Source organism: Tachyglossus aculeatus, chromosome 9 (assembly GCF_015852505.1).
Source record: "Tachyglossus aculeatus isolate mTacAcu1 chromosome 9, mTacAcu1.pri, whole genome shotgun sequence".
NCBI classification, from domain to species: domain Eukaryota; kingdom Metazoa; phylum Chordata; class Mammalia; order Monotremata; family Tachyglossidae; genus Tachyglossus; species Tachyglossus aculeatus.
Genome location: NC_052074.1, coordinates 54,577,638 through 54,592,288, shown reverse-complemented (window position 1 = coordinate 54,592,288; position 14,651 = coordinate 54,577,638). Strand labels below are relative to the sequence as shown.

At 38.7% G+C, this 14,651-nt stretch overlaps 1 protein-coding gene across 2 annotated transcripts in view; it reads left to right on the top strand.

The window, feature by feature from the left end:
- Positions 1-14,651, top strand: part of TLK1 (tousled like kinase 1) — a 98,416-nt gene that overhangs the window by 54,220 nt on the left and 29,545 nt on the right. For both annotated transcript variants that reach the window (XM_038750812.1, XM_038750813.1), the window contains exons 4-10: positions 3,602-3,677; positions 5,091-5,137; positions 5,689-5,784; positions 7,827-7,916; positions 8,936-9,028; positions 10,430-10,540; positions 10,660-10,796. In XM_038750812.1, coding sequence (XP_038606740.1) covers positions 3,602-3,677; positions 5,091-5,137; positions 5,689-5,784; positions 7,827-7,916; positions 8,936-9,028; positions 10,430-10,540; positions 10,660-10,796 — 650 coding nt within the window. The remainder of the gene's footprint in view (positions 1-3,601; positions 3,678-5,090; positions 5,138-5,688; positions 5,785-7,826; positions 7,917-8,935; positions 9,029-10,429; positions 10,541-10,659; positions 10,797-14,651) is intronic.

Sequence of the window (14,651 nt, the reverse complement as noted above, 5' to 3'; positions counted from 1 at the left end):
TGCTTCAGGGAAGCATCACCCACAATCAGAGGTCTTCATTAGCAACGCAAGCCTAAACATGGTCACTGTTGTATTTCCTAGGCAACTCACTGGCGTGATGAAGCAGTGATAGGCAGAGAAGTAGAAAATTGAATCAGGAAGGTCAGGAAGTCCTTTGGGAGCCTGTCAGACACTGCGGCAGCAGTATCCTAGTACGCTTCAGGTCAGCTTAAAGTCTACAGAGCTGTACTGTTGTTTTTTAGACTCTTATGATCCCCAACATATGCCACAGCTGACTTCTTGAGTATTTTCTTCCACCAATGTCACTAGCAGAACAAAGGCAGTGGCCTGCCATTGAAGCTAAGCTCAGAGCACTACAACTTCTCTGGGTGGGACATATGAGGAGAATGGACAATTGTAAAATACCTCAAAAGTTCCATATGTTGAGCTGAAATAGGGCAAACGAAAGCAAGGTGGGGCAGAGGAAACATTTGCTGTTATTGAAAAGTGCTCTTATTTAGAGAGCACTTACTTACCATGTGCAGAACACTGTACTAAGCCCTGAAGAGAGTACAGTGTAACAGTTAGCAAGCGAATTCCCTGCACGCAAGGAGCTTATAGTCTCAAGGGGGAGACAGAAATTAATAAGGATACATAAAATAAGGATCTGTACATAAATGCTATGGTGCTGAGGTTGGGGTGAATAAAGGGTGCAAATCCAAGTTCAAGGATGACAGAAGGGAATCAGAGAAGAAGAAATGAAGACTTAGTCGAGGAAGGCGTCTCATGGAGGAGATATGTGCTCTTAGTCAGGCTTTGAAGCCGAGGAGAGTTATCTATCAGCTGTGAAGGAGGAGGAAGTTTCAGGCCCAAGGCAGGATGTGGGTGAGAGGTAATAAATCCAGATGTATTAAAATCAAGCCTCAAACAGTTTTGTCTCAGTTGAAAACTGGGACCAAGCAGTAGCAGAGGCAACACTGGTGAACTGCAGGGTTAAAGAAACAAGTTTTTAAGCAGAGACTTCAAGAGAATCATGAAACAGAAACGAAAGAGAAAGTAGTGCCTGGTGCTACAAACATGACAGCAACATAAAGGGAGGTCTTTGCGTGTGCACGTGTGCTTGGGACTGTGGATCTTCCATTGGGCTTTTCAGCCACCTAATCCCCTGTAAGGGAAACAAGGACATCTTTGAGAACGTAGAACAACTACGTATGCCATTTTGGCTAACGTGGCTCTCCATAGCTTAGCATCAGCCTAATTTTTGAATTTTTGCCGTTCAGATTGCTTACACCCATACCTTATGTCAGGTTCTCATCACCACAAACTTCTGTGGCACTCCTAATAAGAGGATCAAGTGAATGCCTGGTTCTGTGGACCTCATGCACAGCTTCATGTTGTGCCTCATTCTATTAAGATCCAGTCCTGTTGTACTGCATTTTCTTCTCAACTTTGTGAATTTTTTGCATCTAATAAAGATCTCAAGGAAAAAGTGTGAGCAATCTCTGAGGAAGCCAAGGGAAGTTAACTACCTAATAAAATTTTAACAGTAAATTTACAGAGTAAGGTGTAATTAAGTTTAAACTTAAAGTATCAAAGGTAAGTAAAAATTTTTACAAAGGTGCTATTTATATTCATCATGTGTAGGTATATTTTTTATGATATTTAAGCACTTACTATGTGTCTAGCATGGTTCTAAGCGCTTGGGTAGGTACAAGTTTATTAGGTCGAACACAGTCCCTGTCCCACGTAGGGCTCCCAGTTTGCTGGAGTATTCAATTCCCATGTTACAGATAGTTTACTGAGGCACAAAGAAGTTAAGTGACTTGCCTAAGGTCACACCGCAAGCAATTTGACAGAATCGGGATTAAAACCAAGGTCCCCCTGACTCCTAGGCCTCTCTTTCCACTGGGCCATGTTGCTTCACTAGTTTTGACAATCACAACCCATCTCAGCTGATGTCATGTGTCATAAGCTTTTGGCATTGTCAAAGTTTTGCCAACCACAGGGACTTCTTAGCATTTGGTAAAGGAAACTGTTTACAGTTCCATGCTAACTCTTACATGTCCTGTGCTTGTGGTTGAATCATAGTCAGCCACTGTCAGGTATAATCTCCAGTTGTTGTTTTTCTGCTGTTTGTGCCCCAAGTTGGTACCATTGAAAATTTGAGGAATTTAAGGAAAACTTGTGTGCAAATATAATAACGATAGCATTTATTAAGCGCTTACTGTGTACAAAAGCACTGTTCTAAGGGCTGGGGAGGCTACAAGGTGATCAGGTTGTCCCCCATGGGGCTCACAGTCTTCATCCCCATTTTACAGATGAGGTAACTGAGGCACAGAGAAGTGAAGTGACTTGCCCAAAGTCACAGAGCTGGCAATAGTTCTTAGAACAGTGCTCTGCGCTTAGAATAGTGCTCTACACATAGTAAGTGCTTAACAAATGCCATCATTATTATTATTATTGGTGGAGCTGGGATTTGAACCAACAATAATAATAATAATAACTTCTATTAAGCGCTTACTATGTGCAGAGCACTGTTCTAAGCGCTGGGGAATTTACAAGGTGATCAGGTTGTCCCACGTGGGGCTCACAGTCTTCATCCCCATTTTACAGATGAGGGAACTGAGGCCCAGAGAAGTTAAGTGACTTGCCCATGACTTCTGACTGCAAAGCTCGTGATCTTTCCACTGTGCCATGCTGCCAAATATGCTTTGAACAATCTTCTGACATATTATGTTCTCTCCAGACAGATGTGTGTTTTCAGAAAAATGTTCCCTAATTTCCCAGTGATGTTTCATCTAAAACCTATAATGATACCATGAGTTTGAGAAAGCAGTCTCTACCTTTGTCTCTTGGCTTGGATCGCTAACCTTCCATTGTTCTCAGCTGTTTCTCCACATTCTCTCTCTTCCCCTCCTACCCCTCCTATTCTTTTCTTTCCTGAAAAAGCTTTGGATGGGAAAAGCCCATGCCTTTTTAACTTTCAAGTAGAATCTCAACTGTTAAAACTGAGTACTCTTTTTTGGCTTTTCCAGTCAAAAAATGGCAAGTATACTGTAATCGACTTTGTAGATTTGTGCAAAGAAACACTGATGAGAACAGTCTGAATTGCTCAGGCTCTTTTTACTGTAGTGTTGGTGTATTTAATCTCATTGGCTATCAAGACACATCCACTTTCATAGAGTCTTCAGCTTAAAAACGGTAAGAAAAGGCTGTCTCCTGAAAAATGAGTTCCTTGGATAGCTATTCTGCTTAGCAAAGTCAGGCTAGAAATACATATTAAAATTGGAATGTTTACTTCAGGTTTTTTTCCTGAGGAATTCTTCTTTAGCTATAACCATATCAGCAGGTTTTTAGACTATAATTGGAGGGTGCTTTTTTTGCATTTGCTTGCATACCTGCTCTTCAAATAAACATTGTTCTGTCAATGTTTTTGAGCTAGCAAGCTGGTTGAGTGAAGTTTTCTCCATTTGTAAATTAAAGATAATGAACTTGAGAAAGGACATTACATCAACAGTAACAGGGTATTAAAGCTGCTTTTAACCTATATAATGTACTACTGTTGAGTCTATTTCCAATCTTAAATCAGAAATATATAGTTGTACAAACTTGCATTTTGTAGACTCCAGAGAAAAAACAGTCAGAGCCATCCAGAGGAAGAAAGAGAAAAGCTGAAAACCAGAGTGAAAGCAGTCAAGGTAAACTAAACAAGATTCTTTAAGTAAAAAAAAATTAACGTTGTAGTTCTCCAAGTATTTTACTCTCCTAAGCTCTTAGTACTCTCCCAAGCTCTTCGCACAGTATGGGCTCAATAGATACCATTGATTGAATAAGAGAAGTTAAAACTCATTTTTATTTGGTTGTGATTTTTCTTTGGGTATTCATAAATTGCGGTATTTCATACTTGTGTGGATTTGAGCTTATTTACATCTACTTGAAATTTATTTTCTTGTCAATTCTTTATTATGCGATCTCCACATTGGTGTTTATTCTGGAATGTACTTTTTGAGCAACTACTCTTTGGAGTCTATTACTTTATCTACGTTGGGATTTCTCTTAAATTTTTCAGAATTGGAAATTATCCCTAAAAAGGTGTTCAGGGAAATTCCATGATCTTTTGGTTCTGCATTTCTAGGAAATTGAACCCAAAAATGTTTTGTTGTGGAACTAGAGGGGAAATATATCATATTTGAGAGGGATTTTCACTGTGAGTAAAGTACTGCATTTTATAATTTGGTTTTACCCCTTTCTGTTCGTAAATATTTTACTTTGCATAGATTTTCTTGGAAAATGCCCTTTGAGGTCAATACAAGTTTTTCTCCACTCTTCCAGTGTCTTCTGCCAGAGCCTAGAATCACCTGGATAGGGAGGGGGCTTAGTAAGAGAAGAGGGCTCTTCAGAGCTGGAACTAAATTAAATTCCCTTTACCCAGAAAATCTGTTTATTTATAGTGGGCTTAGTTGCTTTTAATTCTTTTGGCTTGGATTTACCTGTATGTGTCTTTAACAAGCACATCTCAGATGGGTGTTTTTTGGTGCCATTTAGAAACCAAGCTCTGGTTGTGGCTGTTATCACTATTGCTATTATAGGACGTTGGAAACTAAAGCACAGAAAAAAAAAGACCCTCAACTATAACCTATTTATAAAATACTTTAAAATGATTCTTTTGTTTCATCCAACTGTGTTCTTTGAACTATGTACAGATTATATTCAGTCTTTAATAGCATTATTAGTACCACTTTTAAAAATATGTCCACATATGCCAATGTGAACTTCCAGTAATTAAAATGGTAACATGACGTATGTTTCCGCTGAAGTGTTATTCGTCATGGAAAGACCTATTCTCAAAGCCTTTTGAAATTCAAAACGTTTCTTTGAGCACTCTGGTAATGCTCTGCAGTTAAAGCAGTGTTTTTATAAAATAATCCTCGTCTCCTTCCCTGCTCTTTCTGGCTTGCTAGGAGAAGTGACAAAATCATCCTGTGTTCAAAAAATATTCCCAAGTATATTTCTTTGACAGTAAAATTTGTTATTCACTTTTCTGATCAGTAATAACGAAATGATTGTGTATTCTAATTTTTTAAAAAAATAATTTTTATTTTACATTTTAGGAAAAAGTATTGGGGGACGAGGTCACAAAATTAGTGATTATTTTGAAGTAAGTTTAATTTTGAGATTGCCTCTGATTAATGTAGCATAACTATAATCAACTAACAATCAACTTTGAGAGATCTTTGTTTTGTTTTCCTTGATATAGTAAATGATCAGTACTGTTGTTTTAATCTGACATTTGATATGAGCTTCGATATCTTAGAAACTGACTGATGTCCTGTTAGAGAATCACATTGCCAGTTCAAAGGGCCTTTGAGAAGCAGATCATTATTTGAACAGTTTGTTAAACTTATAAAATTGGAGAATATTATATGGTGAAAGGAATATTAATTTTTTTCAATTTGTGTGAGTTTATCAGTTTATGTCAATTGATGCTCTTTTCTCCTATATTGAGTTTTTAAATATTATGTGACCTTGTGTTTCTCTTATGCAGTCCAAACTGGGAATAATGTACTTATATGACTCTTACATTTGAGTTATAAATGCTTGAAATTAATTGTTATAGTCTTGTAAAGATAATTGGAATTGCTAATCACTGTATCAGAGCCATAAACCTACACGCTATATATCTGTGTGTCTGTATTCTTTTCTTTTCAGTACCAAGGGGGGAATGGCTCAAGTCCAGTGAGAGGCATACCTCCTGCAATCCGTTCACCTCAAAACTCACATTCACATTCCACCCCTTCCTCTTCTGTAAGTTTTTGTGTTTTCCAATCTTGTCATGTTTAGCATTACTGAAAAAGTTCATACAACAGTATTGTGTAGATAGGACCAGTGTCATTTCTGTTGTAGTTGTAAGGATTGATTTCAGTAGAATCAAATTTTATATTGTTCCAATATTTCCAGTTGTGCACCTCTAAAATAAGTGTGATTTTTAACCGAGATAATTTAATTGTGAAAAGTAAAGCAACTTTGTTTAATTGGCCTTTTGTGAAAGGATTATATTTCTCCATAATGTCAATTAAAATAATCATCCTTCACCAGTGATTAGAGTAATTATAATTGTTTTAGAACTTTTCTATGTACTGCTGTTGAATGTTAATACTAGTATTGTTTATAGTATTCTCGTACTTGCTGATAATGCTCCAGTTTTATTATGTATGTGCTGAAAGGTATGTACAAACTGTATTAGGCAGATATGGACCCACTGTACTGTGGTTTTACGTTGAAATTAGGTACTTGAATAGATCTAGGATGGTGTAGCACGGCCTCAAAGCAAATCTTGAAAAATGCAATGGAGTAGCACTGTCTTGGGAAGCAATAGTGATAGAAATCACCCAATAGTATTTATTGCATACCTACTGTGTGCAGAGCATTGTACTTAGCTCTTAGATGTGTATACCAGATTAAAGAGATTATTCATATAGACTGAAGAGACAGGGAGACTAGTGATGAGGCTGATTCAGCAGTATAGCTGGGATATGAGAACTAAGACCAGAGTTGGAGTCATTTGGATAGAGACGAAGGAGAAGATCAAGGAAATGTAGAGGAAAAACTGATTGGATTTAGAAACATACTGAAAATGAAAGTATAAATGAATAGACTGTAAACTCATTATGGGCAGGAAATGTGTCTGGTTATTGTTGTATTCTCCCAAGAACTTTATACAGTCATCTGCATACAGTAAGAGCTCAATAAATCTGATTGGATGAATTCATTCATTCATTTGTATTTATTGAGCGCTTACTGTGTGCCGAGCACTGTACTAAGTGCTTGGGAAGTACAAGTTGGCAACATATAGAGACGGTCCCTACCCAACAGCGGAGTCACAGTCTAGAAGACCAACGTTGCGTGCATCGGAGATGGAGAGGGTGGTGGTGGTGTCAAAGGGTGGAAAAGCTGTGTACATGTCCTTGTAGTCTGTTGTTTCCCCTAACCCTAATTTATTTTAATATCTGTATGCACCTCTAGTCCATAAACTCCTTGTGGGCAGGAATTGTGCCTACCATCTCTTTTGTATTGAACTCTGTGTTCTACACACAGTAAGCACTCACTAAATACCACTGATTGATTTATATCCCATGTCATTCTTTGTAGTTTTCCATCCCACTGCCATATGGCCAAAGCTTTAACCTATTCCTTACTGGACATCTATTCCAGAACAGTCTTGAGGTCTTGCTGGGCCCCCTCATCCTCTTCAAGGAACCCTGGCCTTCAGCCCACACCTAACATGTGTTGGTTCTGACCTCCCCTTCTCCCCTCTTTCCCATCCTCTTTCTCATTATGTTGTCTGACATCAAGCATGGTAATCCAGTCATCATTTCCCCACATCGAGTATGTATGCCCTTCAATACTGCTCCCCAGATGAGGCCACTGAGAATAAGGGGATCCATGTAAAACCAGAGGAACCAGGGTTCTTTTGTCACTGCTCGGATCAAAAGCCTCTGCATGGAACCTTGAACTTTAGTTTGCAGAAATTAGTACTCTATGATGACCAAAAAAAGAATGGTTAAGAAGGAGAAAGATTGCACAAGGGGGCAATCTTGGTTTCCTCCACTATCGTTTGGACTTGTATGTCAAGCTTGGGGAAATTTGGATAGGCTGTCAGGGAGTTTTTGAGACTCTACTTAAAAAGGCTGACTTAGTTATTGACATCTATGGGAAAGAAGACAGGATTATTAGTAAATTATTTCTGATTTTAAACCCCTTTTCTAGTAAATGAAATAGTGATCACATTAGCATCTGCATCTGTTCTCATTTGGGACTAAAGTCACCTTTTTTCACATGTGCTTTAGGTACGTCCCAATAGCCCTTCTCCTACTGCATTAGCCTTTGGGGACCATCCTGTCACACAACCAAAGCAGTTATCATTTAGAATTACTCAGGTAAGTATTTTATAGTAAATTTTTTTTGGTATTCAGAATCATTGAACATCTGTCTAAATGCAGTTGAGGACTTTATGTTGATAAAAGTTTTTTTGATAGCTAATTTTTGAGGAAATTTTATTTGTAGTGGAGGTGAGGAATCTGACATTTATGATTGTCAATTCGTCCTAAAATAGCTAGAGATTATAGTTTTTCCACTTCCTGTAGTAGTTTGCTGCCTCACAAGTTTAAGGCTTTTGTCAACTGGAAGTCTCAGATGATATGACCACCTAGCATTTTCTAGTTGAAAATTTGTGTCTAGGTGCTACCAGTTGATTCTGAAGAAACCTGAAGTTATGTGTCGACCCATATGAAGATAATCCATACAGGGAGGCAGTGTGGCCTAGAGAAAGGAGCATGGACTCTTTTACACATTAAAACAGTCTTACAAATCAAATAGAGTTTACCTACAAAAATTTATCACCTGCCATTTGTAGTGGGGGTGAGGAATCTGACATTTATGATTGTCAATTTGTCCTAAAATAACTAGAGATTATAGTTTTTCCACTTCCTATAGTAGTTTGGTGCCTCACAAGTTTAAGGCTTTTGTCAACTGGGAGTCTCAAATGATATGACCACCTAGCATTTTCTAGTTGAAAATTTGTGTCTAGATGCTACCAGTTGATTCGGAAGAAACCTGAAGTTATACATCGACCCAAATGAAGATAATCCATACAGGGAGGCAGTGTGGCCTAGTGAAAAGAGCATGGACTCTTTTACACATTAAAACAGTCTTACAAATCAAATAGAGTTTACCTACAAAAATTTATCACCTGCCATCTCTCCAGAAGATATGATGCCCTAGCATAATCTTATGAAGTACTCAGTTTTAATTTGGAAACTTTTTAGCATAATGTCTTGAGCAAAGCTATCTTTTACATGGCAGTTCATCTTAGAGAAATGGCTGTGGAAGTGTTTTCAATTAACATTTGTCTATTCCAATTGTGTTGCCAAAAATAAAACCGTTTCCTTTTGTTTAGACTGATCTCACAATGTTGAAATTAGCTGCACTAGAAAGTAATAAAAATCAAGACCTGGAAAAGAAAGAAGGTCGAATAGATGACTTGCTCAGGGTAAGTGATAAGGTTTATAGAAAACATTTTTTTTAAGCAACTCAGTAGTAAAGTGTGCAGAAAACATTATGTGAAAAAATTTAAAGCTACAAATATTCTTCTAAAAATGAAACGTGATTTGAAAGCACTAGCTTGAAGGTGAAAATCCCTTCTTTACAAGATCTATAAATACTTCGTGAGTATAAAAAACAGAATTCTGGAAAGTACTAGATTAGCATATAGAACAAATTTCTCTCTGATAAGCGATCGTAAGAAAAATGTTGATGCCATCAGAAACATATTTAATGGATTGTAGGCTTTAGCCAAAGTTGATATTTGAGAGAATGCAACCTTTTCTTATGAAAGTGTTTTTACAGAATAGCTTTTTGGCTTTGCATGCCGAAGTTTTGGCAAATTTTAATTAAAATGTTTCTGAAAATGCTGGCATTTTATGTAAAGAGATATACTAAATAATGCATAATAGAAATAATATTGAAATTGGGAGACAATATTGAAATTGGGATGGATTAATGATAGTGTTTATAAAAATGGAACACAGGTCGGCAAATGAGTAAAAAACCCAGCATGATTGAAAATCATGCTCTAGCTATCAGTTAATTAGGTTGATTAGCACAGTTGCCTAACTCAGCATACTTTATAAAGTGTTGGAGTTTGTGTGGGGGTGTGTAGCTTTTTATTTTTAATTCCCCCCAAAATGTTAACTGTTAACTGCTTGAGGAGCTGGATTTAGTTTTAATTTCTCATTGCAACAGCCTATTTGGCTAGACTATTATGGATTTTTGGAAGGAACCCATAACATAAAAGGAAGGGGGTGCTTTTTTTTAGTAGTCTTTTAGGAAGGTCTGAGTAATACCTAGGCACACTGATTCTTTCTGCCCTTCATTTCATGAAACTAGCATTTTCTAGTTAAAAATTTCTGTCTAGATGCTACCAGTTAATGTCTGAAAAGAAATGTGAAGCTATGCATCAACCAAAGCGAGATAATCCATATAGGGAGGCACTGTGGCCTGGTGAAAAGAGCGTGGACTCTTACACATTAAAACAGTCTTACAAATCAAATAGAGTTTACCTACAAGAATTTTTCACCTGCCGTCTCTCCAGGAGGTAGAATTGAAAGCACCCAGGGGGATTAGCATTTTATTCTATTTGGCAAACACTTTTTCTTCTCAAGTTGGTATTTGCAAAGTTGTATATGTAAAACATTTTTCAGTGAAGACTTTTTTTATAATGCCGGTATATTACTGAATCTACTTGAGGCGATCAAGTTATGCTGAAGACGATTTGTAATTCTGAACATTTATGAATCAAGGAAGTCATTCCAATAATGTTTCTTTTTATTCTGCATTGACAAGTCGTAAAACTGAAATCATAGATGTTGCATGTTCCCTTCAAACATTTTAGGCTAACTGTGATCTTAGAAGACAAATAGATGAACAACAAAAGCTACTTGAAAAATATAAAGAAAGGTTAAACAAATGCATTTCAATGAGCAAGAAACTTCTGATTGAAAAGGTGAGATGAAGCAAAATTTGGTGGGGGCAGTGAATTGAATTTGCTCAGTCCTGTCCTATCAAGTCTTTTCAGTTTTAAGCTTAGCAAATGATTGAATGTCAATGTTTTGATTTCCTTAGAGCACACAAGAAAAACTGGCAAGCAGGGAGAAGAGCATGCAAGATCGACTCCGCCTTGGGCATTTTACAACTGTCCGGCATGGTGCTTCATTTACTGAACAGTGGACGGATGGCTTTGCATTTCAAAATCTTGTGAAGTTAGTCCCTTTTATGTTTAGTGTGTAATAATGGAGGATTTTCATTATTTAAAACTTCTACAGTGGAGCTACTTTTTATGCCTGCTCTTCCTTGCTCTTCGAAATTTCAGTATTCATTACGAAGCTCCCCAATGCGTTAACTGGGTGTAGTATTCTGACTTCTTATGGCTTTGAAGGAAGTTCACTAGGCCTCATTTGATCTCAGACTAGCATTGGAAAAAATGTGAATGTAAAATGCGAACTGGATGGAAGCATTCAGCATAATTGTTGGAAAGATGTAAACATAGGTACTAGGCTACAATTTTAGTTGACTGGACTTTGAGTAGCATTTGTGTTGAGTATAGTTATCCTGAATGACTCTTTCAAAGTAAGATGACCCCCTGGGTTTTGGATTTTATCGTAAGAAAAAAAATGATACTGAAAAAAATCTAACAGTCTATACCAAAATTTTCTGTTTTCTCCATTACAAAACCAGCTTTCTCCCCACCCACATTTTCTCATCCCCCTACAGCTGGCCAGCTTCTGCTCCATTTCAGAAGCCTATACTTGATCAATCTAATCGTTATAATGTGATTTTAGAACCATAGAAGCCTACCAATTAAGTAAAGGCAAATATAAGCATATTAAGTCCCCCTATCCAGCTGAGGAACTAGAAAACTAGCTCTGAGGCTTTAGCCCTGTGGAAAACATGTTGTGGACTGCTGCCGGACCTGGGCAATACTTAGCTTTCAAGTTTCCTTTCTGAGGAAAACTCCAAGATCACTTTGTACATAAGTACTGTGACAGATGGGAACAAGGGACACCCCCACTTCCCATTAGGTGGAAGATACCACAGTACTGCCAGTTCTCTCATGATGTGAGGATTCATTATTCATTTGTGATAGAATGCTGTTGGGAAATCAGGGAAAGATCTTCCAACAATGTGCCCAGATTTGCATAGGAAAGTTGGTTGTGCGCATGTGTGCGGCGTTGTTCAAGGCATGGATATCATATTGCGAGGCTCATCAAGGATGCAACCCTCACGTTCTTAGAGAATTGGTTAGACTTTAAAAAAAAATAGTGAGACCCTCACTTATATTTTTCCCTTCTCCAAATTGTGAACCTGCTCTCTGAGAAGAGAAGGGAGCAGGAGCACTCCTCCATTATAATTTCCCTCCCCGCTCTCTGAAATGCTAGATGATTATGATGCCCATTTGGGGACAAAAATGCTGTTTTGGTGGACTTTCCCCAAGTGACCTATTACCTAATTGTTTTTTCATATTCAACATTCCCATTACAAACCTTTATTAGGTACCAAAAGTTTATACTGTTCTAGATGCTTTCAAACTTAAAGGTGATTCCTACCACTTAGGAATTTATCTGTTAGATCATGAGCCTCTTGGAACTCTTTGGCCAATAGTGTAAGTTGTTGTGAAATGGCCAGAGTTTCTGAGTCTAACCCCTGCCTCCCTTTAAAAAAAAAAATCTTCCTTAGCAAAAAAGTGCCTCTGCAGGGGCAAGAAAAAAAGTTGTTCTGCTTTATCCAGCCCTGCCACCCCCCTCCCCACTAACCAATCTCCCCTCTCCCTTTACTCCTTCCCCCAGCGTGGAGGAGAGGTGCCCCAGGTAGGAGAGGGGAGAAAAAACATATGTGGGGTGATAACAGTAACCCACTAATGGAATGAATGGCAGCTTCCCGGTTCCAGTGGGGTTTGGGCTAGTTTCATGTGAGCAAAGGAACTATGACTGCAGCAGGATTGTCTCCACCGGCACTAACTCCAAGGGGGCAGATGGAGGGGGTAGCGGCACCAAGAGCTGAGTTTAGTGGCTCTTTGGGCAAGGCAGGCAGTCATGGGTAACCCACCACACCCCCCGGCTGGAAAGGATCTCGAGGTGATTCCAAAATATTGGCTTTATCTCTTCCATTCTCTCCTTCCCGTGATAGCCTTTCTGTCCCCGGCAGGCTTCATTCCATATGATTGCCACCATGATGGTTTTTTTGCCCTCATAAGCCTCCAGAGCTAGCTAAAATCTCCTGGCCCCAACTCTGGAGCCTTGTGAGGACTCCTGTTAACCTCCCTCTCCTCCAGATTGCTCAAGCGGCTTGGGAGATCCACAAGATCCAGGCAGGAGTTGTAGACTGGAAGCACTGCAGCCCTAAGGAAGCAAAATAATCAGAGAAATCCAAAGGAAAGACTTTGAAGCAGGAATGGGATCTTTTTGGCTAGTGCATTGGAAACCCTCTTGCATTGCAGGAAAATAATCTGCAGTCATCTAAAGGCACTGCCACCACTTAGTTTATCCCGTTTACACATTTATGTTGCTCTTATATATTCTGGGAGTTTATTAGTATCAACAGAATTTGAGTATGTACTCTGTGCAAGAGTCTAGAAAACAGAAAAGGAAGTCAGTCAGTCCCTGTCATCGAGGAACTTTCATCTAATGTGAGGAGGTTGACATAAATCAGTGAATATCATCTACAGAATCCTCCTCCAGGAGTCATCTCTGATTAAAATCCATCTTCTTGGTCATAGTACTGTCTCAGCCATTTTAGCAATAATGTGAGTTTACTTGAAGTGCCTATTTTCTTTTTGTCATATCCGTACTCTTATTCTTTTACATATTGCAACATATGAAAGCTCTTCAAAGGCATGAACCATGTTTCTTCTGTTGCATGTTTCTAAACACTTAATACAGTGCTCTGCACACAGTAGACCCACAGTAAATGTTAATGACAATGAATGGGAGAACAGCTGATCTACATATGCACTTCTGTTTACCACAAATAACCAAGTGCTAAAGTGTGTCTTCATAAAAAATGGGCAGAGGCAGAAGAGGAAACGAACATTAAATTCTGGAGACACAAAGGAAGCAACCCAGGAGTCAGTGGAACTGAGGAAAAGAAGAGCCTAGAAAAAGGGGGCCAACATTTTGGTAATTAGACTCAAGCCAGCCTACTTTTCCCCAACAAGCAACTGTGGACAGGCTTTGGTGGAAGACTCTGGCAGGAGGCTTATAAGTAGCACAGGAATTTCATTCGTTCATCTTATCAATCAGTCAGAATTATTTAGTGCCTGCCTTGGGCAGGACACTAAACTAAATGCTTCAGAGGGTAGAGTAGTGAGAGAAGAGAGGTCCCCTGCCCTTGAAGAGCTTAGTCACAACAGGGGAGGCAGCACAAAATAATTTACTGATGGGAGGAAGAGAAGACTAGAAAGAAGTGCCTAAGTAGCAGAGAGTGTAAATATATATTTACAGAGGTTCTCCCGGTGATTATGAGTGCATAAGGGCTACACTGATGCAAAAGGTGTTAGGAAGATGTGACTTGGGAAGAAGACAAATTAATATGTACATATCTTTATGTACATATCTTTAGATTATTATTAAAACTTGTTTATTCACGCTACTATCTGTTCCACTAGAACTCTAGACTGTGAGCCCACTTCTAGACTGTGAGCCACTGTTGGGCAGGGACTGTCTCTATATGTTGCCAACTTGTACTTCCCAAGCGCTTAATACAGTGCTCTGCACACAGTAAGCGCTCAATAAATACGATTGATTGATTAATCCACTGTAATCTCATTATGGACAACTCATTATGCGCTAAGAACAGTGCTCTGCATGTAATAACTATTCAGTAGTGAGTCACAGTCATTTATTAAGTGCTTTCTGTGGGTAGAGCACTGTAGTAAGCGCTTAGGAGAGTACAGTATACGAGTAAACAGACACATTCCCTGTCCAGCTAGTTTACAGTCAAGATGGGGGATACAGACACTATAAATAAATAAATTACAGATATGGGCTGGGAGAGGGGATGAATAAAGGGAGCAAATCAGAGTGACGCAGAAGGGAGAGGGAGAAGAGGAAAGGAGGGCT